The sequence below is a fragment of the Mercurialis annua genome, linkage group LG1-X (assembly GCF_937616625.2).
Source record: "Mercurialis annua linkage group LG1-X, ddMerAnnu1.2, whole genome shotgun sequence".
Classification (NCBI taxonomy): Eukaryota; Viridiplantae; Streptophyta; class Magnoliopsida; order Malpighiales; family Euphorbiaceae; genus Mercurialis; species Mercurialis annua.
The window spans coordinates 56,979,228-57,007,218 of record NC_065570.1 but is presented as its reverse complement, the minus strand read 5'-3'; the positions used below and the strand labels follow the sequence as shown (position 1 = coordinate 57,007,218).

At 33.9% G+C, this 27,991-nt stretch overlaps 5 protein-coding genes and 1 pseudogene across 11 annotated transcripts; 3 read left to right on the top strand and 3 right to left on the bottom strand.

Annotated features, from left to right (window-relative positions):
- The first annotated feature begins 116 nt into the window (after positions 1–116).
- On the top strand, positions 117–2,043 carry LOC126660772 (arabinosyltransferase RRA3-like). Its single transcript, XM_050354439.2, has 2 exons — positions 117–457; positions 652–2,043. The coding sequence occupies exons 1-2, from the start codon at positions 281–283 to the stop codon at positions 1,768–1,770; spliced, it is 1,296 nt and encodes a 431-aa protein (XP_050210396.1). The 5' UTR covers positions 117–280; the 3' UTR covers positions 1,771–2,043.
- A 679-nt stretch (positions 2,044–2,722) lies between these two features.
- On the top strand, positions 2,723–6,954 carry LOC126660763 (J domain-containing protein required for chloroplast accumulation response 1). The gene is made up of 9 exons (XM_050354428.2): positions 2,723–3,638; positions 3,970–4,805; positions 4,902–5,323; positions 5,456–5,558; positions 5,693–5,760; positions 5,941–6,006; positions 6,091–6,168; positions 6,295–6,471; positions 6,674–6,954. Exons 1-9 carry the CDS (start codon positions 3,169–3,171, stop codon positions 6,710–6,712), a joined length of 2,259 nt encoding a protein of 752 aa, XP_050210385.1. The 5' UTR covers positions 2,723–3,168; the 3' UTR covers positions 6,713–6,954.
- A 6,403-nt stretch (positions 6,955–13,357) lies between these two features.
- LOC126660813 (deSI-like protein At4g17486) lies at positions 13,358–16,976 on the top strand. 4 transcript variants are annotated; one of them, XM_050354516.2, is made up of 5 exons: positions 13,358–13,863; positions 14,796–14,886; positions 14,983–15,240; positions 15,563–15,850; positions 16,325–16,976. In XM_050354516.2, exons 3-5 carry the CDS (start codon positions 15,030–15,032, stop codon positions 16,564–16,566), a joined length of 741 nt encoding a protein of 246 aa, XP_050210473.1. In that variant the 5' UTR covers positions 13,358–13,863; positions 14,796–14,886; positions 14,983–15,029; the 3' UTR covers positions 16,567–16,976. The 4 variants fall into 4 exon arrangements, with proteins under 4 accessions (XP_050210473.1, XP_050210465.1, XP_050210481.1 ...); XM_050354508.2 differs by lacking the exon at positions 14,796–14,886 and having other exon boundaries at positions 13,359–13,863; XM_050354524.1 differs by lacking the exon at positions 13,358–13,863 and having other exon boundaries at positions 13,886–14,818.
- A 37-nt stretch (positions 16,977–17,013) lies between these two features.
- LOC126660780 (lysophospholipid acyltransferase LPEAT1) lies at positions 17,014–21,654 on the bottom strand. Of its 2 annotated transcripts, XM_050354459.2 has the most exons (9): positions 20,834–21,654; positions 20,546–20,659; positions 20,373–20,410; positions 20,206–20,270; positions 19,467–19,535; positions 19,073–19,206; positions 18,311–18,451; positions 17,628–17,691; positions 17,014–17,282 (listed from the first exon to the last, which is right to left on the bottom strand). In XM_050354459.2, the coding sequence occupies exons 1-9, from the start codon at positions 21,308–21,310 to the stop codon at positions 17,272–17,274; spliced, it is 1,113 nt and encodes a 370-aa protein (XP_050210416.1). In that variant the 5' UTR covers positions 21,311–21,654; the 3' UTR covers positions 17,014–17,271. The 2 variants fall into 2 exon arrangements, with proteins under 2 accessions (XP_050210416.1, XP_050210408.1); XM_050354451.2 differs by lacking the exon at positions 17,014–17,282 and having other exon boundaries at positions 17,402–17,691; positions 20,834–21,653.
- A 755-nt stretch (positions 21,655–22,409) lies between these two features.
- On the bottom strand, positions 22,410–24,838 carry LOC126660792 (peroxisomal membrane protein 11A). 3 transcript variants are annotated; one of them, XM_050354472.2, is made up of 2 exons: positions 23,802–24,838; positions 22,410–22,835 (listed from the first exon to the last, which is right to left on the bottom strand). In XM_050354472.2, exon 1 carries the CDS (start codon positions 24,620–24,622, stop codon positions 23,825–23,827), a length of 798 nt encoding a protein of 265 aa, XP_050210429.1. In that variant the 5' UTR covers positions 24,623–24,838; the 3' UTR covers positions 22,410–22,835; positions 23,802–23,824. The 3 variants fall into 3 exon arrangements, with proteins under 3 accessions (XP_050210429.1, XP_050210444.1, XP_050210436.1); XM_050354487.2 differs by having other exon boundaries at positions 22,410–22,829; XM_050354479.2 differs by having other exon boundaries at positions 22,410–22,818.
- A 1,201-nt stretch (positions 24,839–26,039) lies between these two features.
- Positions 26,040–27,866, bottom strand: LOC126666084 (UDP-glycosyltransferase 72B1-like; annotated as a pseudogene).
- Positions 27,867–27,991: the final 125 nt, after the last annotated feature.

Sequence of the window (27,991 nt, the reverse complement as noted above, 5' to 3'; positions counted from 1 at the left end):
CTATAATTTGGGACAGAAAAAATGCAAATAATGCCTATCAATTTGGGACGGAGGGAGTATGTTTTTTATATTTGTTTTATACACCAGCAAAAACCCATACGCTAATTTCTATATGTTTTTTTATACAAAAAATCCATGTAGTAGTTTGGCAAAAAATCCATGTAGTAGTTGAGAGCGTACGGAAGCATCAAATTTGAATAAGATCCAAAATTACATTTCCTTGCTCTCTCTCTCTGTCTATGCAATACAGTGAGCGAGTCTGAGATAGAGAGAGTAGGCAATGGCGAGTATGGGTCGTAAAGAAAAGGGCCAACCGCTTCGCGGATCTCGAATTGCTGTAGCCATTTTGATCGGAGTTCTTCTGGGTTGCGTCTTTGCCGTTTTTTATCCTCATGGATTCTTTTCCTCCTCCGATTCCGCTGCCGTCCATCGTACAATTTCTACATCCAATTTTCAGGTCCTAAACCTAATTCCCTGTTTTAACTCTGTCTTATCTATCTGATCAACGTTGACTTTTGTTATTTGACTATATTTATTGTCTAATTTGCTTTTAAGGTTAAAATTTGTGATAATTCTTGGGACTTATTATATTTTTTCTAAAACTTGAATTAGGAGAATTTTATGCTTATCTTATATACCGTCTTGTGTCAGATTGGCGCGTCTTCGTGTGAATCAGCTGAACGAATTAAAATGCTTAAATCCGATATTATATCACTCTCCGAAAAGAATGCGGAGTTAAAGAAGCAAGCAAGGGAACTCAATGAAAAGCTACAGCAAGCTGAACAAGGAAAAGATAATGCTCAGAAGCAGGTTTTGGTGCTGGGTAAACAGCTCAAAGCTGGACCTTTTGGTACTGTTAATAGTATGAGGACTAACCCAACTGTTCTTCCCGATTCGTCTGTCAATTCGAGATTGGCAAAACTCTTGGAGGAGATTGCTGTTGAGAATGAGCTTATAGTTGCGCTTGCGAATTCAAATGTGAAAAGCATGTTGGAGGTATGGTTCACTAGCATCAAGAGAGTTGGTATTCCTAATTATCTTGTTATAGCATTGGATGATCACATCGTTGACTTTTGTAAGTCGAACGATGTTCCTGTTTACAAACGAGATCCAGATGAAGGTATTGATTCAGTTGCGAGAACTGGGGGCAATCATGCTGTCTCTGGATTAAAGTTTAATATTTTGAGAGAATTCTTGCAGTTGGGATACAGCGTGCTGCTTTCGGATATTGATATAGTATATTTGCAGAACCCATTTGATCATCTTTACAGAGATTCAGATGTTGAATCTATGACTGATGGGCACGATAATATGACAGCTTATGGATATAATGATGTCTTCGATGAACCTGCTATGGGTTGGGCTCGATATGCTCATACAATGAGGATATGGGTCTACAACTCTGGTTTCTTTTATATAAGACCTACAATTCCTTCAATTGAGCTTTTGGATCGTGTTGCTGATCGCTTGTCTCGACAACCAAACTCATGGGATCAAGCCGTTTTTAATGAGGAGTTGTTTTACCCTTCGCATCCCGGGTATGATGGTCTCCATGCTTCCAAAAGAACTATGGATTTCTATATGTTTATGAACAGTAAGATCCTCTTCAAGACTGTGAGGAAAGATGTTAACTTAAAGAAGCTAAAGCCAGTAATCGTTCATATAAACTACCATCCTGATAAACTTCCAAGAATGCAAGCAGTTGTAGAATTCTATGTTAACGGTAAGCAAGATGCGTTGGAGACTTTCCCTGATGGATCTGATTGGTAGGGGTATTAACTTCAGAAGATCACAGCAACAATTAGGTTCATCTCGCAGATACGCTCATCATTTCACTTGCTATAGATTATTTCCGTTTCCTTGTAGTGCCATTTGTTGTTATACTTTATATGATACAGGTAGGCTAATGTGAATTTACATTTAAAAGGCAATGTTATATATGTTTCCTAGGAGATGCTTTGAGGTCTGATTTTTGTACTGCTTCTGCAACTTCATTGGCATGTTTTTGTGGTATATTCTGCGGACAGGAATCTTGTTTTCGCATCTTTCCTTGTCAAGATTTTGCTTCCTACTTCATAAATAAGATCATTTTTGGCTGGTGATCAGAGATTGACTGATAATATGCATTAAACATGGACCGAATTAACATTGGTGGATGTGGACCGAATCCTTACACTTCTGATTGTACGAGGGATTAGTTGCTCTCAATTGCCGAGTGCCGAGATATTCTTCCATAGACTCTGTCTACTGTGTCATTTATGGTTAGAGTCAATAAAATTGTAAAATGTAATCCATAAATGACGTGGTGAACAGAGTTTATATAAGAATTTCTCCTCAACTAGCTTGCGGTTGTTGAGCCGTTAGCATGTCAAATTGAGCTACTACTGCCTATTGTTATCTTCTCTACTTTGGCTTTGAGTGAGCTATCATGTTTAAAACATGTTACTTCACAAAATTAAAGTTGCAAGAGAAGGGTATTTCTCATTTCTGTATCTTTGGCTGAAAAGAGCAGATTTTTGTGTAAAACAGTTTAATTTCCTACTTTGATTTTTGGGTTTCTAGTGTGTGTTTTTGGCTCAATTCTTTTGGTTTTCCAAATAAATTAGGTGGACAGAAATAGAGGAAGGCTTTCTCAAAGTAAGCACTTATGTCCAAAAAGTAAAGTATGCTATTTAGTCATTTGCCGGGCTGTCATTATAAGTAAGAAACTGACCCATAACCAACCTTGTATCACAAAAAATCAAAATTAACGGTCACCAAGAGAAATGAAATTCCGAAACATTCCAGTTGAAGACAAAATTTACAAATTTCATTTGGAATTTATTACTCTCCTTATCCATAATCTACACATACAGAGATCTCTTATGCTGTGTCCTCCAATCCTCACTCATCTACCCCAACCTTAGCCCCACCCCACCTCTCTCTGTTACTCCTACGTTATTGTTTTATTCTCTCATCATCCACAAAACCTCTCTTATTAACTATTAGATTGCCAAAATCCCATTAACCTCTGCTATTTCTCCTTCATCAAGAGATACCCACTAACCCATTTTCAGGTTTCAAGATCATTATTAGCTGCACAAATATTTCCCGCCATTTTTTCTTTTCTTTTATCTTTTGAAAAGAGAGGACGTTGGTTTCTTATGTGTATATAAACAACAGTAATAAATGGAAACTTTTTCTCAGAGAGAAAGTATCCTTTTAGGTTATACTCCTCAAAGAACCTGTACAGATAACCATCCAATTTCTTCTTCTTCAAATAGTCCTGATATTGACTTCAATGATGTTTTTGGTGGACCTCCAAGAAGGTCTTCAGCTCAGGAGACAAGGTATAGTTTTGCAGAATCTGATGCAGACTCGTATGGTTTAACAAGTACTTCAAATCATCGCCATACATGGTCTGCTCTAAGCGAAAAGCCTGTGTTTGGAGATGAAAGTGCTAACAGACAGCGATATCCAAGCCATGATTTTTTCGATGATATTTTTAGAGGCAATGAATCTTCAAGTTTTTCTTCTAGAAAAAATGATTTAGATTCATTTTCTTTGAATCCTGGTTCGAGAGCTTTAAGTCCTGTTCGTCCCTCGCCTCCGAGAGCTGCTGAGCCCTTTGCAAGTTCTTCACTTCCAGCACAATTCAGGTCTTTGATTCATTCGTATATACTGTTTGTTTTCCAGTTTAGTTTGTTTCGATTGAACAACATCATCTAAGTGGTTTTAATTTTTGTTAAAATGATCGTTCTTATATTTCTATCTGTATATACTTAAATTCTAGTCAATATCAAAAAAATCAATCTAAACTTGATCATCAGTTTGCAGTAGTTTTCTCTTTCAATGACATCTACATCATATATTTGACTAATACTTGACTAGATGGATATAATATAATTCTGCGCCTTTCTTGTATATAATGTGTTGCAGATTCTTATGTGATTTCTGTAAGGCTTATATAAGCTAAACTAAATTTTGCAGCCTTCCTGCCCAAATGAATAAAGGGACAGACTTGCCGACATTTGCATCAAGTTCCCGTAATCATCACAAAATGAAGGATGCTACTTCAAATGATTTCAGCTTTTATGTGCAGTCTCCTCTGTCCAGATTTTCAAATCAAGTTCAGGAAGAATCAAGAATTGATGCTTGTGTGGAGAGTTCTTTGTCGACAGAGCTGTTTGTTGGCGGTTTAGAGTCATCGGGACTAACTAAACCTGATGAGATGGATAAAGGCAGCAATTTGAAGAAGGATTCGAATACTCCTGAAGCTAAAAGCAATAGCAAGCACTTCCATTTCTCTATTTATAAATGGGCAAGCAAAGGGGTGCCCATAGCATTGCCTCTTAGAGGAGGAAATAGTTCAAAATCGAAAGAGAGAATGAAATTCGAGAGAAGCTCGAGTGCTTCTCGTATAGCATGCGAAGGTATGGCCAAGGATTTGCCTATAATAACTTCACAGGATACTGAAAATGCCTTATTCAGTAACAGCATTTCTTCAGACACTAGGTCCTTTGAGATTGAACTCGATAATAAAGAGAATGATTCCCTATGCGGTACAGGCACTACTACTGGTAGAGTAGAACAAGGGCGGTCTGTTAGAGAGGCAGTTATTCCTAAATTTGAACCTCAAAATCAAATCGCATATCAAGAAAATTTGCAAGATATTCCGGGTAACATCATTTTCCAGGATTCAGGAGACAGAAAAACGGTTTCCGTTGCTGACACGCACAAGTTAAAAACCGTAGAGGAGACAATTCCTGTGGTTAAAAATGAAAATCCTAAGGCTGAGTCGAAAACACTACGTTCTCTTATATCAGGTAATGATTGTACTGTACATAAGGACAAACATTTCTGAATGAAGAGTAATGATCCTCCTGTGAAGTATCTAACGATGAAATGAATTTCTTATGCAGGAACTGATGAGATAACTATCAAAAAGGAATCAAAAGAAATCAACGTGAATGGCGTTAAAAAATCAAGAGCCCTTTTAAATATCAGCGAGAAAGTAAAGAAACAAGATGAGAAAATATCTACACTGAATAGTAAAGAAACAGATAAAAAGGACAAATCGCCAGGTTCGGCCAGAAATTCACAAGATGGCCTCACAAAGAATCGAGCTAGAGGAAAGGTCAAAGAATTTGTTAAGATTTTCAACCATGAATCTTCAAATAAACCCACAAGGACCGTGGATGCTCAAAATCTGAGTTCTAGATGGAAGGAGAAAGGAAAATTCATGGCAGAGGATATTCCAACTGTTAAAACACCGAAAGAAGATGAGGAAGTGCACTTGTCTAATGGAAACAAGAACAGAAAACCCGATGCCTCTTTCATCAGGGTACTTGGCTTAAAGAAAATTTTGCTCTCCTTGTTTATAATCCATAAAGAATACATACAGTCAGATAATTTTTTTGAATGCTGAAAAAGAGTGTTTGTGGATCTTATCTGAAATAGTCTTATAATCTTTCAGGAAGATGAAGTTCTTAAGCAGTTCGATAAACAACATTCTGAGCCAGCCAATAAGGCAGCCTATTTTTCTTCTGGACTCAAGGATAGAACATCATCAAGTACAGGTATGTGTGTCAGAGCCAATTTTCATTCTGATAACTGATTTGGAGCAGTTGAAGTACTTTTAGCTACCAATAAAATTGGAACAGAGAATCTATGCTGTTAAGATATATATGATACATTGAAGTGTTGTTTTCAGCATCTATCCCTGACGGCCCGGAAGCAATTGTTGGAGATTCAGATGATTACTTCCATGGGAATATTCTGGTGATTTGTTACTACCTTTTTTCGGTTTCTGAATGTGTAGACTTTAAGCTTCAAAAAGAAACAAGCTGGTATAAATTTGGAGTACAGCTTATACAGGAACTCTTTTACGCCTATCGTCTAAATTTTATTTAGTTGCACTTTTTGATTGACAAGCTAATATAGATTTGGATTGCGTCATAGATTGAAGAACTGCCCCAAGATGAAGATGAACTGCTACAAGCTGTCCGTGACCAAGAAGATTTCCAAGTAATACGAGACATACACAAATTCAGCCTCATCCGCCATTTTGATTGTGCCGAAATTCTAACTAGAGATCTTATTATTTTGTAGGTCATCGATGCTAAAATTCGAAAGTGGTCAAATGGAAAGGAGGGGAACATCCGTTCTCTGCTGTCAACTTTACAATATGTGAGTTAGATTTGGTGATCTCAGTTATAATTGTTCCTTCTTTAGCAAGTGAAAGTGCATTTCATCATGATTTAAGCCATAATATATTCAGGAATAAGCACCATTGATCGATAACACTGCATGCAGGTTCTTTGGCCTGAAAGTGGATGGAAAGTGGTGCCACTGGTTGATATAATAGAAGGAAATGCAGTGAAAAGATCATATCAAAAAGCTTTACTCAGTCTACACCCAGATAAACTACAACAAAAAGGCGCTACCTCACAGCAAAAGTACATGGCAGAGAGAGTTTTTGATATTCTTCAGGTAGGCTGATGTTTTTGATGGCTTTATAACAAATTTTGACTGTCAATAAAAATGGCGTCACAAAATGAAACAAACTAAACCACGAAGCTTCTGAAGTCAATAATTGCGTAATTTATTCATTTTTGGTTAGGAAATTAGAAAATGATAACTCAAATAATGTTGTATATTGGTTAAAAGGATTAATCTGAAAATTGTGTGACAGGAAGCATGGACTCATTTCAACTCACTTGGTTCAGTGTGACCAATATGAATGCTTAATGGCAATTGCAATTTGATGTATTTTGGACGAAGACAGCTACCCAATATAGAAATTAGAAGTTTCCTTTTTTTGTAAGAGAACTACATTTTGGTTTGTACATACCTCTTTCGTGTGGTGTTCTGCTTTGTGTTGGACATACTTGTTTGCCTTCTATGTGTTACCGTTACACTCAAGATGAGTTTGGGTTCTATTTCAAACTTATAAAAATCGTTGGGTTATTACTATTTAACTGCTTCAACGATTCACCGGTTTGTATGATTTTTTTGGCATTTAAAGCGGAGTGTTTTTCTCATGTAGCATTGTGCCACGTCATTTTTATAACAAATCAATGAGCATTTGCAATATGAAATCTTTAATTGTTGCTTATCTTTCTATCATTAAATATTTGCACATATTGGTTTGTTCCACGAATGATGTGTCACAACCGTTGCGTTGGTATAATTATCCTTTAAAGCGTTTGAATCATATTTTTAGTTTTTTAAAAGGATTAAACCGAAAATACTGTTGATATTTGAATTCAGCATAAAAAGGATATAAAGGTGAAGTGAAAACCCAAATGCAATCATCAAAAACATCTCATCTCAACTTCACGCTTCAATTTTTCTCAATATTTTCTTTTTCTTTGTGTTAAGAGTAACAAAAATTTACTTTGAGAAAAAAAAAACAAAAATTTACTGCGACAATTTGATTTGACTGATGGGTCAAAATTAGAAAAAGTGACGGCAGGTAGAGCGTGCGGGTAAAAAGTAGAGTGGGGTGTAGCAACACTGACGGACTGCAGAAGGATGCACTTGTCGTTTGGCGTATGTTTCAACCGGAAAAGAAAAAAGAACATATTCTTAGGAGGCTCCATATATTGAACAAAGGGTCAACGCGCCCCCTAAACTTGTGACACAGGGTCATCTAACCCAGTTTATATTTTTTTGAGCAACCAACCCCAAAACTCTTCATTTTTGGGTCAAATAACCCGATAATTTATATTTATATTTTAAAAAATAAATTTAGGATAACTATATCGCAATAATTAGAAAAGTATCTAATTATTTTTTTCATTCCTCACATCCGATTTGTATTTTACGCGTTTTAAAAATACAATTATCGGGCCATTTGACCCAAAAATGAAGAGTTTTGGGGTTAGTTGCTCAAAAAAGTATAAATTGGGTTAGATGACCCTGTGTCACAAGTTCAGGGGGCGCGTTGACCCTTTGTTCATATATTTATTATAATTCACATTTTAGTCCTTCACATTTAAAAATCAAGTAATATAATCCCTCATTTTTATTTTTATCAACAATTTAATCTTTTTGTCTATGTTAAATGCTAGTCAACCGAGTCAACGAAACTATATGGTCTTTCACTTTTATTTTTATCAACGATTTTTATTTTGTATTGTTGTTTTTGTCAACGAATTCGTCCATTATGTAAACTAATATACCCCTAAGTTTTTTAATTTCGTTGACTAACACCAAAAGTGGATAGAGGGATTAAATTGTTGACGAAAACAGTAGTGAGGGACCATATCGTTTGATTTTCAAATAGGAGGGATTAAAGTGTGAATTATGATAAATATGAGTCTTGTAGTAATTTTCTCAAAAGAATATATTTAAACTTATTTAATTATATGAATATTATCTAACTTTTAAAAATTAATTTTATTATACTTATGTGGCAATTGAATGTATAATTTTAAATTGAAAAGAAAAAATTGAAATGTCATATGGTTCAACCCCAAGGTGTAGATGAGCTGGTAAGGCGCTCTTCTACCTTAAATGAGGTCGCGGGTTCGAACCGTACTCATGTATGCATCCGTTTAAAATTCGGGATCAGAGTTTGCCTCCCGCAAGGGACCTACACGGCTTGAGTGGGCATTAATCTGAATATGGAAGGCTTAAAGGTGCCGTTTCATAGTTGGGACTCGTTCAAAAAACCTTATGAACCCTGTATCAAAAAAATGTCATATGGTTCAGATAAATTGATTTTGAAAAAATATAAAGATTTCCGGCCAATTTGACAAATGGGGAAAATTTAGAATTTTTGAAATGTTTAGATATTTTTAAAAAGTAAAAAAAGTTGGACTTTTTTGACACTATTAAACCTCAAAAATAGTTAATTGTGTATAAACGAATTAGATGTGTATAGTCCGTTTAAATATAAAATTAGTCGTGTCATAACGAATTAACTTGTTTATAATTCAAAACTTTTTATATTAAATTAAATAATACTATTTCATTATGTGTGGTATCATATCATTTAATTGTATGGTGTTAAAATTATGAGGTTTACGTTGGACTAGCAGTAGAGCTTCTGTATTTGGTTTGGCATTTGCTTGAAATGGAAAAAACATTGTCATCTAAAGTTATGGTACATTACATATATAGGTGGCGTGAGAAAATTTAAAATTTCCAGGTTACGATGCAGATCTCACGTTGCCTTGTCTGGATTTCTGAAATTTGCAAAACAGACAAATAGATGTGTCCCACATATCTATTAGTATTTTGATCTATGTTCCAACTTTGCAACGTACCACCCGGGTGAATGACTGAATGGTCCTTAAATTTCTTCTTTTATTTGTATAAAATAATTTAATTAATTAAAATATTATTACTCTTCATATTTATATTATAAATTAAATGGTTCTAACATATCAAATTTTAAAATACTTGAAAAGTTAAACTAACTCTTTAGATTTAGAGAACCAATGTTGAAACTTATATACGTATTAATATAATTATATATACCAACGAGCTGTAGTTCAAATGTTATAAGCTAGGCAGTAGAATATTAAGATCGTGATTTCAATTCCTTCCAGCACCCTCCTTTCCAATTATATATATGAAATTATTTTAAAAAAGTTTAATGGAACTTGAACTCTTTTTTTGTTCAATAATGTTGTTTTATGTAAAAAAAAAACTTTTAACTTAAAGTTCCCTTTTGTTTTTGAATTCAAAAATTAGGAAATTAGGAATAAACACAAAAACTCTTCTAAAATGTTTTAAATTAACATATAAATATTAAAATAACAGAATTTTAATCTGAATTATAAAAAACTTTAGACAAAAATAATTAGATTAAGTATAAACATAAATCGACCGTTAGCCTTTTTTCAATAAAATTAGTCGAAAAATCGTATGAATCGCATTCTTCAAAATTGGACAGACTCACAAAATTGTACTCCCTCCGTCCCAATAGAGTTGTCCACTTTACCTTTATTACACAGTTTAAGAAAAGTAATCATTATTTATAGTTTTTGTAAAATTTTCTTTACTTTTTTTGTCATACCCCTATTTAATATAGGGTACACTTGCACTTTACTTTTATTAGTGGATTTTAAATAGGGGTAATATAGAAAAATTAAGTGTAAAATTAGTTACTTTTTGAAAGTGGACAAGAGTTTTGGGACAAAAAAAATTCTCAAAGTGGACAACTCTATTGGGACGGAGGGAGTATTACTTAGTTTTTCCATCCATTTTTTTAAGAAAATAATTCTATATACACAGCCACATATGTGCAATTAATCTTCTGCTCTAAGATGAGATTACATTTTTGCTTTTTTGGCCGGTCTGAAGACCAAAAACTGCAAATCTTTGGTCTTTCCAACATCTTGGCCGCCAAATATGGCATTCTTTTGCTATTATTTAGTGACAGATATTTAACTACGAATTTTTTTGTCGTTCTAAGTTTATTATCATTAATATTCTCTCCATCTCGTTTAAAAAGTCCTATATTGCAGTTTGGAATGTCCCATTAGAAAGTCCCTTTATTATTTTTAAAATATTTTTCCATTAAATAAGGCAAAACATGAAAAAATATGAAAAGGCAAGAATAATTAATATTTTCTTAATCTGTGTGTAAAGTTAAATGAAACTTCTAAAGTGAGACAGAGGGAGTAGAAACAAATATTAACTTTTTAGCAACAGTATTTGCCTTTGCCAAAAAACATTTGCTAAAAAGTTAAGATTTTTTTTAATTTTACAAGAGATAGAATTCATTAAAAATAATTAAATCATTAAAGTTCAACACAAAAATCATATAACTATTGCAAATATATAATTTTTCAAACTCAAATCTAACAATAATTATAAAACAACAAAACATACAAGTAAATACTCAATCGAAATGAAAGAAAAATTAAGCCAAAAATCCTGTTAAATATTATCTTAGCACACAACAATAAATAAAGTAACGTTGGTACGAGAGTTTTAATTTTAATTCTATTCGAGTAGATTTATAAGCCGCCCGATCCATATTCTAGAAAGTAAGATAAGATTAAAGAGACTCTGTTGTAGCAACATAAAGTTAGAGACATAAGTAAAAACACGAGAAGAAGATGAAATAGTGTAGATAATTTTATGGCAGTAGACCAAAAAAAGAAACAGCTGTATCTGTGTTATTGCATTTAGGAGTACTATCATATGGTAACGTTGACTTGGAGGTGTCGTAAGGAAATTAAAATACTCCTCGGAAACGTATGATACAGTAGACCTGAGTTTTCGCATTTAATTCGTTTCTAGACACAATATCAAATTTTCATCCAAAATAAAAAAAAACAGACACAATATCAAAGACTTAAATGGCAATATGTCCCCTAAATTTATAAGCAATGGACAATTAACACATAAATTAATTTTGTGGAAATCTATACACGAACTTGGTGATTATGGACAATTTGCCCCATTTTAATAATTTACTTCTCAATTTATAAGTTAATTGTCTCTTAAATTGCAATTTGCCCCCTTAACTTGTAAGTTTACTTGTCAAGATGGGCTAATTGTCTATAATTACCAAGTTTGTGTACTGATTTGCCAACAAAATTAATTTAAGTGTTAATTGCTCATTACTTACAAGTTGAAGGGGCAACTTGCTACTAAAGTCCGATATCAAATTATACATATTTTATTATTTTAACAGCTAAAATTAGCCAATGTGGACCTAGTTTGAATAGTTAAGGCATCTTTAAGTGCATCAAGAGGTTGTGGGTTCGAACCACGCCTCGTTAACTAACAACTAACAAATGAGACTCGAAAGAGTCGATTACCATCTTTGATAAAAAAAAATAGCTAAAATTAAAAATTGTATTACAATAGTATTATTAATTACTCATATAATATGTTCCCTTCATTTCATTGATGTTTTAAAGGATTATATATCACTCCTTAGTCCGTTTAATAAAAAATATATTTTAGTTTTTCATGTTCCATCTTAAAAATTCATATCTTATTTTATGCGTCAATGTATATTAAACTTTCATTTTTATTTTTTTAGTAATTTTAAATATGTATTAAATGCAATTTAATTTATAATATAAGTAGTTTATTATTAGGTGTGATAATTAATAGTAAGAATAAATAAATCAAAATCAAATATTGTCATGGTTTATTAATCTTAATGTAAAATTTAACCATCCTGTAATTAATGAAGATAAATTTAACAATTAATTAATAAAATAATAATTTAATTTTTATAATTTAGAAAAAAAAATAGTGTATGATAATTTGGGACAGTGTGTAAAATAACAAATGTACCTTTAATAAAGATGGAAGGAATTCTTTTGAATAGAAAGTGTCGTACTCCCACTGTTCTTATCAATTACTACTATAGTTTAAGTAATTGTTTTATAAATATTTTAGCCATCAGAAAAATAAAGAATAAAAAGAAATACTAAAAATATACAATAAATTTTCAAATAGAAAATAAAAAGATCATTTGAAATGAGAAAAGAGTATAGTGTAATTGAGATAGGATGAAATTATGCAGGTTGAGTATTGAGATAATACAAAATTAGGTACATCCATTTTGGGGAAAGAGTGAATGAAAAGAAAGTAAAGGGAGGCATGCAGTAATTTTACAAATGAAAAGAAAGTGAGTTAATGTATAGCAATTAGCAAACAACACTCATTTGCGGAAACCACTTCGACGGTGGTTAGTGCATTTGCTGACCCATTTTTGGAGAAATGACACCACAACTTCCTAATTAACACCCTACATTATTAACTACTTCATTATCATTACCATCCTCTCTTTGCTCCATCAAATTTTATTTATAATCAAGTGGTTAAGGACAATTGTAGTGAGATTAGGAGTAATTAATCTTGAGTGTGGTTAAATCAAAATATGCATATGTGAATATGTGATAAATTTTGAGATGAAACAATAAATATATTTTAACTGCCATTCAAATATTTTTGTATGAAAAAAAAATTAAATAGAAACTAAATAAATAGAGTAACCAAAATAAAAAAATAAAACTTAGTTGCAAGATGAAGAAAAAAAAACGATGCTTTAAGTACTCTCAATATCAATTACCGTAAAAATAGATTTTATATAGTATTAGTTTTAATGAAAATAGATTGAATCTATTGATTCTAATGAAAACAGATTAAATATATTTTATTTTTTAAAATTAAATCAGATTAATTTTTAGTATTTAAATAAATTGGTTGAATAACCTCTGTTTTTTTAAAAATGCTTTTAATATAAAATTGAGCAAAGTGGTTTTAGTTTAATATTTAATTTTTACCAACTGATGATATAAATTATTTTACTAAGATCGTGCTCCCCTTGCAAATTGGTCAAAAGTAAATAAATTATAGTTTTATGTAAGGAATATCTTTGAAAGCTTTATAAAAAGGCGAGGTGTAACAAGTACTGAATTGTGGTTTTGTTGATTATTGAAGGATTGATCTTTAAAAAATGATGCTTCTAAGTGCAGTAAAAAAGCAGAGTGAATTTTATTAGTATTAGAAGAAGAAGGAGAGAGAGAGTGGCAGACGTACAAATGCAGGAAGAGAAGATCATAAGCCTCTTCATTTTCTCAGAAAACTAACATTCCCCATTTTCTCTACTACCACAAAGTTTTTGTCTTTCTCTGATTAGAATAAAAACTCAGAACTTTGTGTTACCGTAGCATTGTTATTGTGGGATTGCTTCTCTCTGAATTTCTTTTTTATTTTGTGTTGTTGTGTGTCAGATATGGTAAGTGAGTGTTTCAGAATCACATAGACATAGTGATAGGCCCCTAACCTTCTTCTAAATTATAATTTGTAGCTCCCATTATTGCTTTCAACCTTCACTTTTCTTAGTTTTTGCATTTTGTTGCTTCATGGCTTCTAATGCCCGCTGCTTCCTTTAAATCTGTAAGTGCTTCTTCTTCTTCTTTATTTGAACTCTCTTTTGCTTTTCTGTTGTCTGCAAATTTTCAAGTTAAAGAACGGAATATGCTGCATTTAACTCACAGTTTTCCTGTTTCCCTTGAATTTCAACACACAACTCAAGTTCATTCACTTTGCTTTTTATCTCACTTCTTAGTTGTTGCTGCTACCCAATTTGATCTTTTCATTTTTGTGTTGTAAAAGTAGTAATTTTAGGTAGATCTGAGGTAATACTTGTGATATTATTAAATTCTAAATCTGTCACTAAAGGCCCAATTAGAGTTTTCCTTCTTATATTAAAAGCTACTCTGCAATTTCACTTTACCTGACGTTTAATTTGTTTGTATTTACTATTTAGTAACATATGAAAAATGCAGTAACTAATTGTTGAGGCTTAGAGTTAAAAGTTGCTGAATTCAGTAATTTGTTTCTGTAAAGTTTATAAGATGATATTGAGAAGAAGTAGTACTTGGGATGTATATTAGCTTGTTATCTGTGTAGAATTCTGGTCATTTTCTCAAAATTTCACTACTTGAAAGGGACCACTCTTGAGTTTTAGACTGTAGATTTGATGGGATTTATTGCTTAACTACTTGATATTGAGTGTTCTGTTTAATACTACTGTCTTGCTTATCAGGCTTTGTTTATATTTTGGGTTATTGTTCTTTTTGGTTTGCCAACTGTATCTAGTTGGATAATTTTTTGGAAGTTTTGACTTGACTCTGTCATCACTTCCCCTGGCAAAGTAGTCTTCAACATAGTTGCTTTCACTAATTATTTATAATTACATTCTCAAGCTGATGCAGATGCTTTCTGACATTTTTGCAATTCCAGCCTGCAGATTCTCTATTTCTTAAAAACCAATATTTATCTGAAATTATCTTCTTCTTTTTTATTTCTGGAACTTCTTGAGTTAGAGCAATTGGTGGTCAATCTAACAGTAAGCAGCTCAAAGAGATCCAGAGGATTTCATACCTGTTGATGTTGTTGAAATTGTGGGATAATTGGGTCATGATTTTAACATATGCATACTATGCGCCCATTAACGATCCCTTTCCATTTGTCTTTCGAGGGCTCATATTTTATGTTTTGTCATATTTGTAGGTTGGAGACGGGCATTTGGTGAATTCTGGTATCCTGCTTTGGGAAATATGAAATTTGGGACAAAGAAAGGATGGAAATCCTTAATGCCCCTTCGTTTGAAAGGCAAATCAGCCACCCGCTTCTCTTTATTTCCAAAACCAAGGTCATCTAGCTATGCACCAGGTAGTGCACCGGTTTATCTCAACGTGTATGACCTGACACCCATGAATGGATATGTCTATTGGGCTGGCCTTGGCATCTTTCACTCCGGTGTGGAAGGTAATGCGTAATCTCTAACATGATGTTTTCATTTTCTTGTCCAGATATGTTTCTTGCTTGCAAAATATTAATGCTTCACTTTTGTAATCTAGTTTCTCTTCAGTACTAAATGTTTATACTATTTTGAATTACAATAAGTGGAAAGTTTTCTTCTTCTAAAGGTAATGTCCGCTAAATAAATTTTGTGGGCTAAAGTCTTTTGAAGCACAAAAGACATCAATTGTGATGTTGACATTGGTTTACAATCCGAAATAGTTTTTCAGAAAAGACCTTCTACTCTTGTTAAATTATATTTTCTAATTGTCTGGTCTCCACTTTACAGTTCATGGTGTAGAATATGCATTTGGAGCTCACGACTATCCAACAAGTGGTGTTTTTGAAGTGGAACCTCGGCAGTGTCCAGGCTTCAAGTTCAGGAAGTCAATATTCATAGGGACCACGTGCTTGGATCCCATTCAGGTCAGGGAGTTCATGGAGCGACATGCTGCAAGCTACCATGGTGATACGTATCACTTGATTGTCAAAAATTGCAACCATTTCTGCAGAGACATGAGTTACAAGCTTACTGGGAAACCGATTCCAAAATGGGTAAATCGGCTAGCAAAAATAGGTACTTCTCTTATAACCAAGTTGCTGCATTTCATTTATGTGATAATTTTGAACATTATGCGCACAATATCCATTTTTTGACACTGCTGCTTCTGCTACTGCTACATCTCTTTGCAATATACGAAGATTTTAATAACCAGAGTACTTTTTGTAGTTTCCCATGGAAAATTGCGGAAGTTCATAAATATTATATAATTTCAATTCCTGCAATTTCTTTTGGAATAATATCCCATTTAAGACAAATACGTGGCGTTAGCTGACATGATTTGGTTCTGCTAGCAAGCTGGAAAATGAAAAGCAACAGAAAGCAATCACACTATTATGTTCCCTATTATATTCTAATGTAACGAATAACTTCAGTACCACTTTCTTTAATAACTCATATAGTTCAATGCGATGATGCCAAGTGATGTTACCTCCAAAACATCGATAATATTTGTGTATCATTCTCAGATTATCTGTGGTTGTATTGTAGGTTCGATCTGCAACTGCATTCTTCCGCAATCGCTCAAGGTATCTGCTGTGCAGCATAATCCCAACGGCCAACCATATGATAGTGAAAGGAGAAAATTAAGAAGTGCTTTCAGCTGCCTATCGTCTATCTCAACGAGACAAAAGCAGCTTTCTACTTCTTCAATGTTTCTACAATCACCCTTGAAAGGGTGTCTACCATGGGAATTGAAAAGGTCTCTAAATGGGTCCTTAAAAGAAAGATGAAATAGTGTTTCACAGAAATTCTGTTTGCAGAAGCTGTTTAGCATCTATGGATATTATTATGTCCATTGGCTGATGGAACCATGAAAATCGCTGGTTTTTGTACATCATGATGAAGTCCCTGGTCTGCTGTGAAAACTGTTCAGAAGCTAATTGATTCTTCTTAGCAGGAGAAGGAACTCCCCGATCAACGATGTCAAGTATCTTCTTCGGTGATATGTTTTGAGTCTATCGAAGTTATGGATCCTTCTGTCCGTCGAACTAACATGATTGTATAAAGTATGACACGTCTGTATGCGCCAGTGAATTGTTTTTGTCAGCTTCATGATTCATTGCTATGTAATTTTATTCTGTAACAGTTGATGGCTAATGATATTTCAAGTGTGCATCTGGAGAAGCTAATATTTGCATTACTCTGTGGCATAACAGTTGAAAATATTGCCCACGAAGTTACGATCTAAATTGTATGCAATTCCATTCAATTTAAGCAGTATAACAATGCCTGAGAAATTATGATTCCCTGCTTCAAAAAAATAAAATTAAAAGCTGCTCTAGCTCAGCAAAGACCACATAAACGCCTACGTCGGCAGATACATTTTCCAACTATGAACACTGATTCTGCAGGTTATCTATATTTCTAATTTTTTTTCTGTAAATTATAGAATCATTAATGGAAATATTACAGACGGCGTATCCGAATTAGCATTGTCAAAACAAACCTGCAGAAACAGGAAAGAGATGCTTCAGATTTACAGATGCAATGTTCTAAAAGGTTTACAAGGCATTTACTACTCTTTGGAAAATGCATATACAACACCCATTAATAAAAATCCCAAGCTCTCAAAATCAGAAATCAGATTATATGACAAAGTTATACACCATCACATTAAAAATGTATCCAATGCCCACAACTCCCATTTTGGAATTTACAAAGACATTATTTTTTTGGAAAAATAACAACAGAAACTAAGAAGCTCAACTGAGACTAGATTATCATTTGGGAGCGAGTCCATGTAATTATCAATCGTCTTTCTGATGCAAAACACTAGGCAGTCTATTATTACCATTGAGAGCAGCATGGTATACTCGCTTCTCCGCTAATCCAATATCTGACATCACTAAATTACCCTGCAAGTACAACACGAGCAAATGGTGTCATAACTGCCAAAATTTGATTCAACCAATGATACAAAGCAAAATTTGGATGTGCTTCAGGTCAATATAGAGAATAACATAACAGTCAACATCTAAGATACGAAAAGTTAGAACTGCATATAACTTTCTCACGGTTCAAAAAGAATTTGAGGGGAGACTTCCTACTTGAAAATAAGCAGAAGGTTCAAAACTTCAAAAACAAAATTCTACTACGCATTTGGAAGACTCCTACTTCGAAGTAATGATATCATCAAGTGTCATCAAACTTTTTAAGTATTGATATATTATCCAAGTATGTCACCGAATTCATTTGTATTGACATCTTTCAGGTGTGGTTATCAAAAGTTTTTACCAAATCATACGGTAACTTTCAAAGTTTATACAACTATACAAGTATATCTATGACACATTAATAGTGCCTCAAGGATGACATGTCATCTGAGTTCTATCGCTTGCATAATGTGATACCATTTTAACCTTTACTTAGAAGGTAACTATTATTCATACTACTGGTCAGTCAAGCCCTATACAAATTCTTACATGCATCTCTATATGTTTTAACTAGTATTATGCAGTAACTGGAGATGCATACCTCACGAGCCATCAATCTCCGGACATTATAGGCATATAGTTTTGGGTCATCCTTCTCTTCTTGTGATGGGTAGTAAATGGGTAACCGCGTTACTTCAATGTAATTTATAAATTGACAAAGGAGAAAAATCACATGGCGTGCCTGCAACAAAAAATACAAACTGAGACACAGACCAAAACTAAAAGTACAAAATGGAAATAAGACATTATCTCTGCATGGTTGGTGCATAAAAGAAATTAAATGAAATTCATAAGTGCAGCTGTGCAAATTGACAAATCTGATTTTGCTTAAGCATCATTTCTTTCAGCAACAAGATGAGAAATAGCAAAAATTTCCAGGGAAAAGTTCAAGCAAACCTTTTGACTATTTGCTCATTACCACCAGAAAACAAGCTGCTTTTTTTTTTGACTTCCCAGTAAGTGTCTTTAGCATTAAATTTGATCATTTCCTAATGTAGATTAAATATTTCTTTGTGGCATCTTAGACAACTAATTTTGATTTATCTCAGCTTAAATTATGTCATAATCAGTTGAGCGAGTTTCTATGCCATTTCAGAACACTTTTCTCACCAGCACTAGGATGGCCTGTTTACTAAGTAGAATAAATTGAAAGGATTTCCAAGAATTAAACCACTACGCGTAACAGAGGGAACAAAAAAGGTCCTTTAAATGTTTAGAAGATGACAATATATCACGAAACCTAATTAGATTGAGAAATAAATCAGACTTTATTATCTTAATGTGCAGGGGGGAAAAAACTCACCCCAGATATTGAATCCCAGGCTGGACTGAATCTCTGATAAGGATACCTCAGAATGACTGGAAGCACAGGAGCTCCTGCCAAGAATGCACCCGTCTTAAATGGAAGAAGGAAGTCTCCATTTGTAGTGGTGCCTTCTGCAGTAAATTGACGACGGAGTAACTTTAAGTATGTTTGACTGCCAAATATGCACGGTGCTAAAGATTCACATAGAACATGGATTTACTTTTCCCTAGTTTTATCTAAGCAATGAATTTTCAATACTGATACATACTTGAGTAACAAAACTTTACCACCAACTTGGACAATTTAAAAAAATATTACCGATAACAAATTCATTAAACATGCAGTTGTAAATTGGAGGATGCTCTAGGAGAGCAATGTATTCGATACTAACCAGGAAAAAGCATCATGATAGGAGCAGACCTATTCTGATGAGCTTCTCGAACTCTTTCAACTACAACACCTGTAAGGAGCCCATGGAATTAAAAACTAGCCAGCAAAAAGCATGCTCATTTTATACAAAATACTAAGAACTTCTCAAAATGTGGGTTTAATTAGCTAAAAGGAACCGCAGGTAAGTTTTTTTCTAAAAAGTAAATGGTTTAATAAAATTCCTTTCTCATCTTAGAAAAAAATGGTTTGGATGATTGACATGCTTGCAACCCTTTGGTATGTCATTAACCAGGCAACACAGAATCTAGTATTGATGCTGCTTACCTTTTCTTTTCGTTTTAATGCAGATCAAACATAAATCAAATTTCTAGAAAAAAATTATCCATTCATCTTGCCAAGCTACCAGGAAGGCATCTGAAGTTTGTTCTCTGATCCCCAATTAAACACGAGTAAGGATGCAGATAGTTAAGTATCTAGATTGGCCCAAATCAAACCAAGAACATAATATTTAGATGATGGGCACCCATCACACTCTGGAAATATTCAATGACCAAGTCAAAAGACATAATGCAAGTATCTTTTAGCATTTACCTGCAACACCTTTGAAGTGAGATAGGGTGTGATGAGTGCCCATCATCTAAATACTATGTTCTTAGTTTGATGTGGGCCAATCTAGACAATTAACTATCGCATATGCAATGACCAAGTCAAAAGACATAATGCAAGTATCTTTCATTTACCTGCAACACCCTTGAAGTCAGATGACTTTGACTCCCGCTGAACATAGACACAACCAAGGCACTTGCTGCCACAACGAAGCCACAACAATTAAAACCCAGCACAACCTCATTAAGTGCAATTCAATAAAATAACAATTAGAGAATGTTGGAAGTATGTGATAACTAACCTGATGAGACCGACAAGAGGAAGTTTACCCACCGATCTCTTCAGCAATAAAATCCAGGATCAAAAATAAATAAAATTTAAAACAGAAAAAGCATCAGTGACGCAGGAAAATAAAAAATCATGCAAGAACTAAACAAGAGAAGTAAAACAAAGAAAAAAAGAAGTAGAACAAACCTTGGCAACAAAACTTGGAAAAGAAGAAGACATGTGATACAGAATATCTAAATACGACACATGATTAGATATAATGGCCCCTGGTCTTTCTGCCTCTTCTTCTGATTGTTCATTCTGAAATTTTTGTCAACAAAAAAAATCCAAATAGCATTAATTATAAGAGTTAAGGAAATTAACTAGCAAAAGTTTGATTGAATGCTGACAGATACACAATCTAAAAAGTCAGTTAAATGTTTCAATCTTCACATATTCACAATTATTATGGAATAATAAGAAGTGAAAAAATACCTGGTCCTCTAGAACCCGATAAGTCTCATGAATCCAATAAAATCCAAACACGAAAAGCATAGCTCTAGCCAATAACCTCCCGCACCACACGGTTACTCCTCTTCTCCACCCTCCCATATGCGCGAAATCCTCCTGCTCTTCCTCTTCGTTGCGATTGGGGGAGGAAAACATCGTACAAATCCGACAAATCGCGTAATATAAGAACAAAATTGTGGTCGCTAATACCACTCTTATCGGCAACACTGTCAGCATCGATATCCCTAGCAAAATCTTCTCTGCCAAAGGCAACTCGCCGCGTCCCATGGGACCGTACACGTCATTACGAACGTAAGCAGCGAATTTCTTTTCCAGCTCTTCGATACTCTCCGTCTGCATTCTATTTGAATCGGATTTAAGGAGAGGTCGGTCGTCACTGCCGCGAACTGGTTCGAGTTCGGGTTGCGGTTCTGGATTCATGGGCTTGAGCTCCGTCTCCATTTGCTGTTCAACTTAATAATTTCGAATATACTAGCGGCTGATAAGTATTAATTAGGGATTTTGATTGAATGGAATAAACATGGCAGATCTGAGTAAGAGTAGGATAGAGCTAAGTGTCATGGTCTCTATCTGTTTCTTGCTCCATTCAAGGATGTTGCGGATACGGAATTGCTTTAAAATTGAATTATTCTTTTTATGATGAGCTCGGATTTAAGGTGGTTTGTATTACATTTACAGTAGGATTGATCGGATTATAGCCGTTGGATTGAAAATGAACGAACTGATATTGGTTTGAAAGCCAGCAAACAGCAAAATTATGTGACCCAACCACTGGAGTTGACTAAATACCAAAAACTGCTCTGTTTCTTTTTTCTTTTTTTTTTAAAGAGGAAAACTGCTCTGTTTCAGTTAAATTAAAATGCACAATTTTGGATTTAGGGCAGAGTTTGGGGAGTCGCTGTCATGTTTTTACAGCTTAAATTCAATTTGCATTGCACTTCAATAATTCTGCAATACTTTTTTCCCATTCCTCAACTTTCCATGAAACTTCTAGCGCTTATAACATTATCTTTCGACAAATCCATGCAATCTAATAACTTCGTCCTATAAATATAGACAAAATTTAATTTACACGAAGATTGAAATATTATAGTTAAATTAATTAGTTTTTTTATTTTAGTTTAAAACTAAATATAAATTTTAAAAAATTAAATTCACAATTAAGATTTTTATTAGTTATAGTGATTATTAGTAATAACTAAAATGCTTATGTGACAGCTGGAAATTAACATATGGCAACCAAATTTTGCTAGTTTTACTTTGAAATTTATCACATATACATAATTTCGCTTTAAAATGATTTTTTAAGTCAAATTATGCATATATGGCAAGTTTTTAAGTAAAACAATTAATTTCGACTGCCACCTAAGCATTTTTGGACGGAAAATGCCAAAAGAAAAAAATTGAAATTCAGTGATCAAAAAGGAAAAAAGAATAGTTTAATGACTGAAATGAAAAAATTTAAAAGTTTAATGATCTTCAGAATCAATTACCTGACTATTAGTAATAACTAAAAAAATATACATATAAATTATTAAAATTAACAAAGAATAAATTTGGAATTTCAGCTTAAATATTTTGAAAAAATTATTGGACTGCACAATGAAAGGCAACCCTCCCCAGTTGAAAGTCAAGATTCGAACTCTCGACCTAAGATACACGTTCTAATGTGGGACTAACTTAAATGGCTAAAACACCTCTAAATGCATTGAGAGGTTGTAAGTTCATATTCCACCTCCGTAACTAACAACTAACAATTAAGACTGTAAAGTGTAGATTACTATTGTTGACCCAAAAAAAACAAGGATACATGTTGAGAGCCCATGAATATGCTATTGGCTATCCTCTTGTGTATTCACTTTTTCATACTTCACTTTTTCATACTTCACTTTACCGTCTTCATGTCCCACAAGCAATCCAGAAAAAGAACTTGACAAAGCAGCATTAGCATGTCGGAGTTCTACAGCTATATTAATCGATGTAGCTTTTATCAGCCATGGAATTCAAAGCCAGATACACATTAATTGATTGATTGATTGAAGTACATGTATAATATGAGCACCTCATTTCTTACTAATAGTTCAAGATGAAACAAATGCGGGTTACTCTTCGGCATAAGTTTATCACTGACTGCCAAAATAAAGATCTGTTCTGATACAATAACTCACCACTATCAGATTTGAATATTTTCAGTCACAGCCATATTGCTAATAAATCATGAACTTGGCTGATGTTAACAATTTGACACGAGTGCAAAAATATCACACAAATTTATTGGATCGTGGATTGTATTCTTATTTCCAAATACTCGAAGGAGTAAAGATCTTAGCACAAACACTACTAAAAAATGAAGACATCTACAGCAATTAAGCTAGATTAAGATACCATGAATGCAACTCGAATTTTGTTGGACATCGGCACATAACAAAGCAGCGATAAATTACATCAGATTCAAGAAACAAAGAAAGTTCTGAGACGCCACAGCAATGACAAAATTGAAATCTTTACTGCTTATTTGAACAATTTCTATTATTCTACAAAGGAGAGACGGCCATATGCATGCCCGTTTCTCTAGAACTCGGAAGGGGCAAAGGAGTCCCATGGCAAACAAGATAATTTTACTCTTAGTGTTTTACTACTATAATATTTGGTTAAACTATAACCTAAAATTCATTTTACTTGCAAGAACTCATTTACAAATGACTTTCTGAATTAAACATTAGGAAATTTAGAACACATCAAATACAAAAAATGACTTGAACAACTGCACAACCAAGCAAGAAAACAGCATAAATTTATATTGATCCTCATTCAATCTTTGGCATTATTATTGTATATTAAAAAAAAACATCTCAGCTTTTCTAATCTTCAGTATAAAGCTTTTTTATTTGTACTTTTATCTAGCATCCCCTGGAAAAGAAAATGGATATACCTTCTGAAACCGATAGCTCAAACTCAGCAAGAAATCCAATTCTTATGGGTGCTAATCAAAGCAGATAAAAGCCCTGCACTTGATAACAAAAGCGGAGCCGACAACCTTCCTTTTCCATCTCTAATATCTGCTAAAGCCATTAATCCATCAGCAAAATCCTGCACAATTGAAAGCTTCTTCATCACAAGCTTCTCTCTTAACTTCCCCATCCTTTTCTCTTCCTCTCCAACTCCATTCCCTCTCAAACCAGCAACTTCAATACTTGATGCCAAACATGCCTCTTCTTCATTTAATTTCTTCAAATCCCTAAATTTTATAGAAATACTCCCTATATATCCTATAAACTCGGCCCAGGCACTAATTTTCCCCAATTGTTTTGAGTGTTTGCTATCGATCAAACCAGCTTTAGCCAGCCAAACAAGCTGTTCGGTAAAATAATACAATCCCTCGCCTCCATAAGCAATTACAGACAGTAAGATTTCTTGTTTGGTATCAAAGTGAGAGTTTCTAATAGAATTAATGTCCTGAACAAATTTTCCCAGTCGGAATGCTTTGCGACTCAATCCTACGCTTGATTCGAAGCTTTTCAATCGCTGTGTTAAAATTAGGGTTTCGGGTAGCGTATTGGATGATAGTATGATTTTGGAAGCGTAGCGGGAAATTTTCAGGATTTTATCAACACCGTCTCGTTTTGCGAGGTAAGCTTCGAGGTGGTTGAGAAAATCTGTGTCTTTTGACGGTGATTGTGAAATTGGCGTTTGGATCTTAGGGATTGCAGCTTTTTGTGAATCGGCGGCAGTTTTTGACGTGTCGGAATCCATGGTGATGCCTGCGCAGAGGAGGATTCAGAATTGGAAACGGTGTCGCTTTAGCTCTATACGGAGGCGTTTGCGACCGAAAAAAACTGCAAGTAGTTTGAGACGTGTGCTTCTATTTCGTTTACATTGAAGTCTGCCTTCTTCATTGTTGTGCGTGCCATACCCAATCATGATAGGAAGTTGAACGAAACAACAACTGTATTCAGTTATTAGTTGGGTTCAGGAGTACCTCTATGTATCTTATCTTTACTGGGAAAGCCCATACATAAAACTTTGGCTGATGGATACTATACATCGGCCGGCCTTTTCAAATATAGCCCGAAAAGTAAAATGAAATTAACTCCAATGCATTGGTATTTTTTATGTTAAATTTAAGATAAAAAATAGTAAAATATTATATTTAATATAGCATTCCAATTTTTTTTCCAATACAAAAAAATTAAAAAAATGTGTTTATAATTATTTACTATGATAATTATCTTTTAATTTTATTATTTGATAATCTTTTTAATTATATATTTCAAAAAAAATGCATTTTTTTAATATAAAAATGAGATTTTTAAAAAAATTATTAAAAGTATTGGTGAAGGTTAAAAAAATAAATTATTATATTTATAATTATATTGGTGTATGGTCTACTATTATAAAAAACAATCCATCGAAATCATAAAATTAAAAAAAAAGCACAAAATTTAAAAGAAACGTGAAAAAATATGTTAAAATAAAAAATTTAAAAAAATCGTGGTGAACTTGTATTTAATAATGAATTGCTATTGAATGTTATACTAGTCTAGTATATGCTCTAGTTAGTGCTAAATTTGGCACAAAATATTGCATATACTAAATTTAGCATAAATAATAGCACTGCATTGGAGTTGCGTTATAAGATTTAATGCAAAATTATGACATTAGCACTCCAATTTAGCACTGTATTGGAAATATTTTTACATACTGACTTGCTTCGTGAATTTCATTAAATTTTTTTTGTTAAATAGCTTAAATTTAATTAATTATTTTAAATTTTAATTAATTATTTTTGAAATTGATATATTTAACATGTTAAAAATAAATAAATTATTATTAATAGAATGTGATAAAATTCCACATCGCCAAAGAAACAAAAAAAAAACAACACAGAAAAGTCTATAAAAAGGATAACGATGTCACTTTTTCTTTTTATACTTTATCAATTCATTTAGTTTGCTTATATCAAATTCCTTGTTGATATAAGCATCCGAAAGGATTTCAGGTTTAAAAATATGAACTCATTTCTTTCGTAAATTTTAGAAGAAACAATGATTGAATCTCCACTTAATCAGATATCTCATATATGTCCTAGATCTATCAATTATATACTATTGATAAAAAATATCGGATTTAAGAGATTAGTTGATGAAAATTAACATAATTTAGGAAATAATTGATAAAGATAAATAATTTTCGTGTTAACTAATTCATTAGGTAAATTCACACTTTAAATAAAATTAAAAGGCATAAGCCCAAGAGTCCAACACCAAAGTGTAAGTAAACACACAAATACGTAAAAATGTTGATAGAGAAGCCGTAGTGATGGGCTTAACGTTTGCATTGGTGGGCAAGTAGAGCAAGAGCCTCATAAGAGCAGCCACCAACATCTAAAGCCTCTGCAGCACTTTCCTTCAGCTCTCTAGCCTTCCGCCTCATAACCTCTCCCTTCTCACCCATTTCACTACTCTTTCTATCTCTTCGCGTTTCACTATATTATTATTATTATTATCTCCTTCTGCCATACCCGGTTTGATTGCCACCCCAACTTCCTCAGCTAATATGGTAGCATTCATTCTCTGCTCTGCATAGAGCGGCCACGCAATCATCGGCACGCCATAACTTACGCTCTCAAGTGCTGAATTCCATCCACAATGAGACAGAAATCCTCCTGTCGCCCCATGTTTAAGCACAGCCACCTGCGGTGCCCATGACGGCATAACCAGTCCTCTTTCTTTTGTCCTCTCTACAAACCCTTCTGGTAAATAAGCCTTTGGATCATTAACAGCATCACTTCCTGATTTAAAAAATGCAGCACAGGCGCTACTGTTTGTCGGAACACGAGCAACCAATATAAACCGCTGCCGGCTAAGTTCTAGCCCGTATGCCAGCTCAGTCAGTTGCTCAGCTCCCAAGGTGCCTCCACTGCCGAGTGATACATAGAGAACAGAGTTATTCGGTTGCTTGTCTAGCCATTTCAAGCACTCTGTATCTGCATGAGTTATTGCTTCTTCCTGTTTAATCAAAGGCCCGACTGGGAAAACAGGTGGTGTAGGAATTTGCTTAAAGAATGGATTTTCTGTTACAGCTTTAAGAGCCACTGGTTCAAGGTCTCTCCAAGAGTTGAGAATTATCCCTTTAGCTGAAGACCACCGGCTTGCATGAAGTAAATACCATTTATACTGATCGTTATTTCGGTCCCTCATCTGGTCGAACAGGTCTCCAGTTGGAATTGGAGTACATCCAGGGACCTTAACTGGTTCAGGAAGATCAACAAATTCTCCTTCAACTTCACGATCAAGAACCGGAAGATAAAGAGAAAGTGCAAGCAAAGAAATTGACGAAGAATCGAAAACGTAAACAGGAATTGATAATTCCTCGCAGACATCAAAAGCTTGAGTACAGAACAAGTCAGCAACAAGAGCTTTAGGCTTGCCTATCTCCAAAAGCACAGATTTTAAAGACTTTAGACTCTCATCAACAATGACACATATGCGTGTAAGAAGCATATCATCAGTGGCGACAGAGTATACGTCAACAGGAGGGAGTTCAATGATATCGAGGCCAGCCGGAAGATTTGGTGATCGGAGAAGGTTGTCGAGGGCGGGAGAGGGTTCATTGGTGGTGATGACGAGGAAAGTTACGTGCATGTCATGACACACGACAAGTCGTTTAGCTAGCTCAAGCAGAGGGATATTGTGGCCCATGCCTGGATTTGGTAGGATGGCAATGTGAGACTTTGAGGTTTGAGATGCTACTGCCATTTTAGTTTGCAGAAGTTGAGTGGAGGTTTATGCTAAATATAGGCAGCTACCATTGCCAGATTGTTCGATGCTTTAAGTAGTAGTAGTGCTAGAGAGAATATAATATATAATGCGTTTTGATAATGGTAAATTAAATTTGCCATAGAATTAGAATAAGAAGCTGATTCTTCTTGCTTGGTATCATTTAGCAGGTAGTTGCTGATTGATATAGCTTTTTCTTCCATTAAACAAAAGTGGAGCTTTGAGTTGTCGGGTTCTAGACTATAATTTCTAGTGTTCTCATGCTTTCACCCACTGCTTACATTTTGCTCTAACACAGATCTATATAGAGCCTCCAAGTCTTGTGATTGAGCTACTTCATTCT

Coding starts and splice junctions, on each gene's coding strand:
- LOC126660772 (XM_050354439.2), top strand. CDS start 281: ATGGCGAGTATGGGTCGTAAAGAAAAGGGCCAACCGCTTCGCGGATCT. Junction 458..651: donor TTTCTACATCCAATTTTCAG/GTCCTAAACCTA, acceptor GTCTTGTGTCAG/ATTGGCGCGTCTTCGTGTGA.
- LOC126660763 (XM_050354428.2), top strand. CDS start 3,169: ATGGAAACTTTTTCTCAGAGAGAAAGTATCCTTTTAGGTTATACTCCT. Junction 3,639..3,969: donor TCACTTCCAGCACAATTCAG/GTCTTTGATTCA, acceptor TAAATTTTGCAG/CCTTCCTGCCCAAATGAATA. Junction 4,806..4,901: donor ACTACGTTCTCTTATATCAG/GTAATGATTGTA, acceptor TTTCTTATGCAG/GAACTGATGAGATAACTATC.
- LOC126660813 (XM_050354516.2), top strand. CDS start 15,030: ATGAAATTTGGGACAAAGAAAGGATGGAAATCCTTAATGCCCCTTCGT. Junction 15,241..15,562: donor CTTTCACTCCGGTGTGGAAG/GTAATGCGTAAT, acceptor TCCACTTTACAG/TTCATGGTGTAGAATATGCA. Junction 15,851..16,324: donor AAATCGGCTAGCAAAAATAG/GTACTTCTCTTA, acceptor GTTGTATTGTAG/GTTCGATCTGCAACTGCATT.
- LOC126660780 (XM_050354451.2), bottom strand. CDS start 21,310: ATGGAGACGGAGCTCAAGCCCATGAATCCAGAACCGCAACCCGAACTC. Junction 20,660..20,833: donor ATCGGGTTCTAGAGGACCAG/GTATTTTTTCAC, acceptor CAAAAATTTCAG/AATGAACAATCAGAAGAAGA. Junction 19,207..19,466: donor TATCATGATGCTTTTTCCTG/GTTAGTATCGAA, acceptor AATTTACTGCAG/AAGGCACCACTACAAATGGA.
- LOC126660792 (XM_050354472.2), bottom strand. CDS start 24,622: ATGGATTCCGACACGTCAAAAACTGCCGCCGATTCACAAAAAGCTGCA.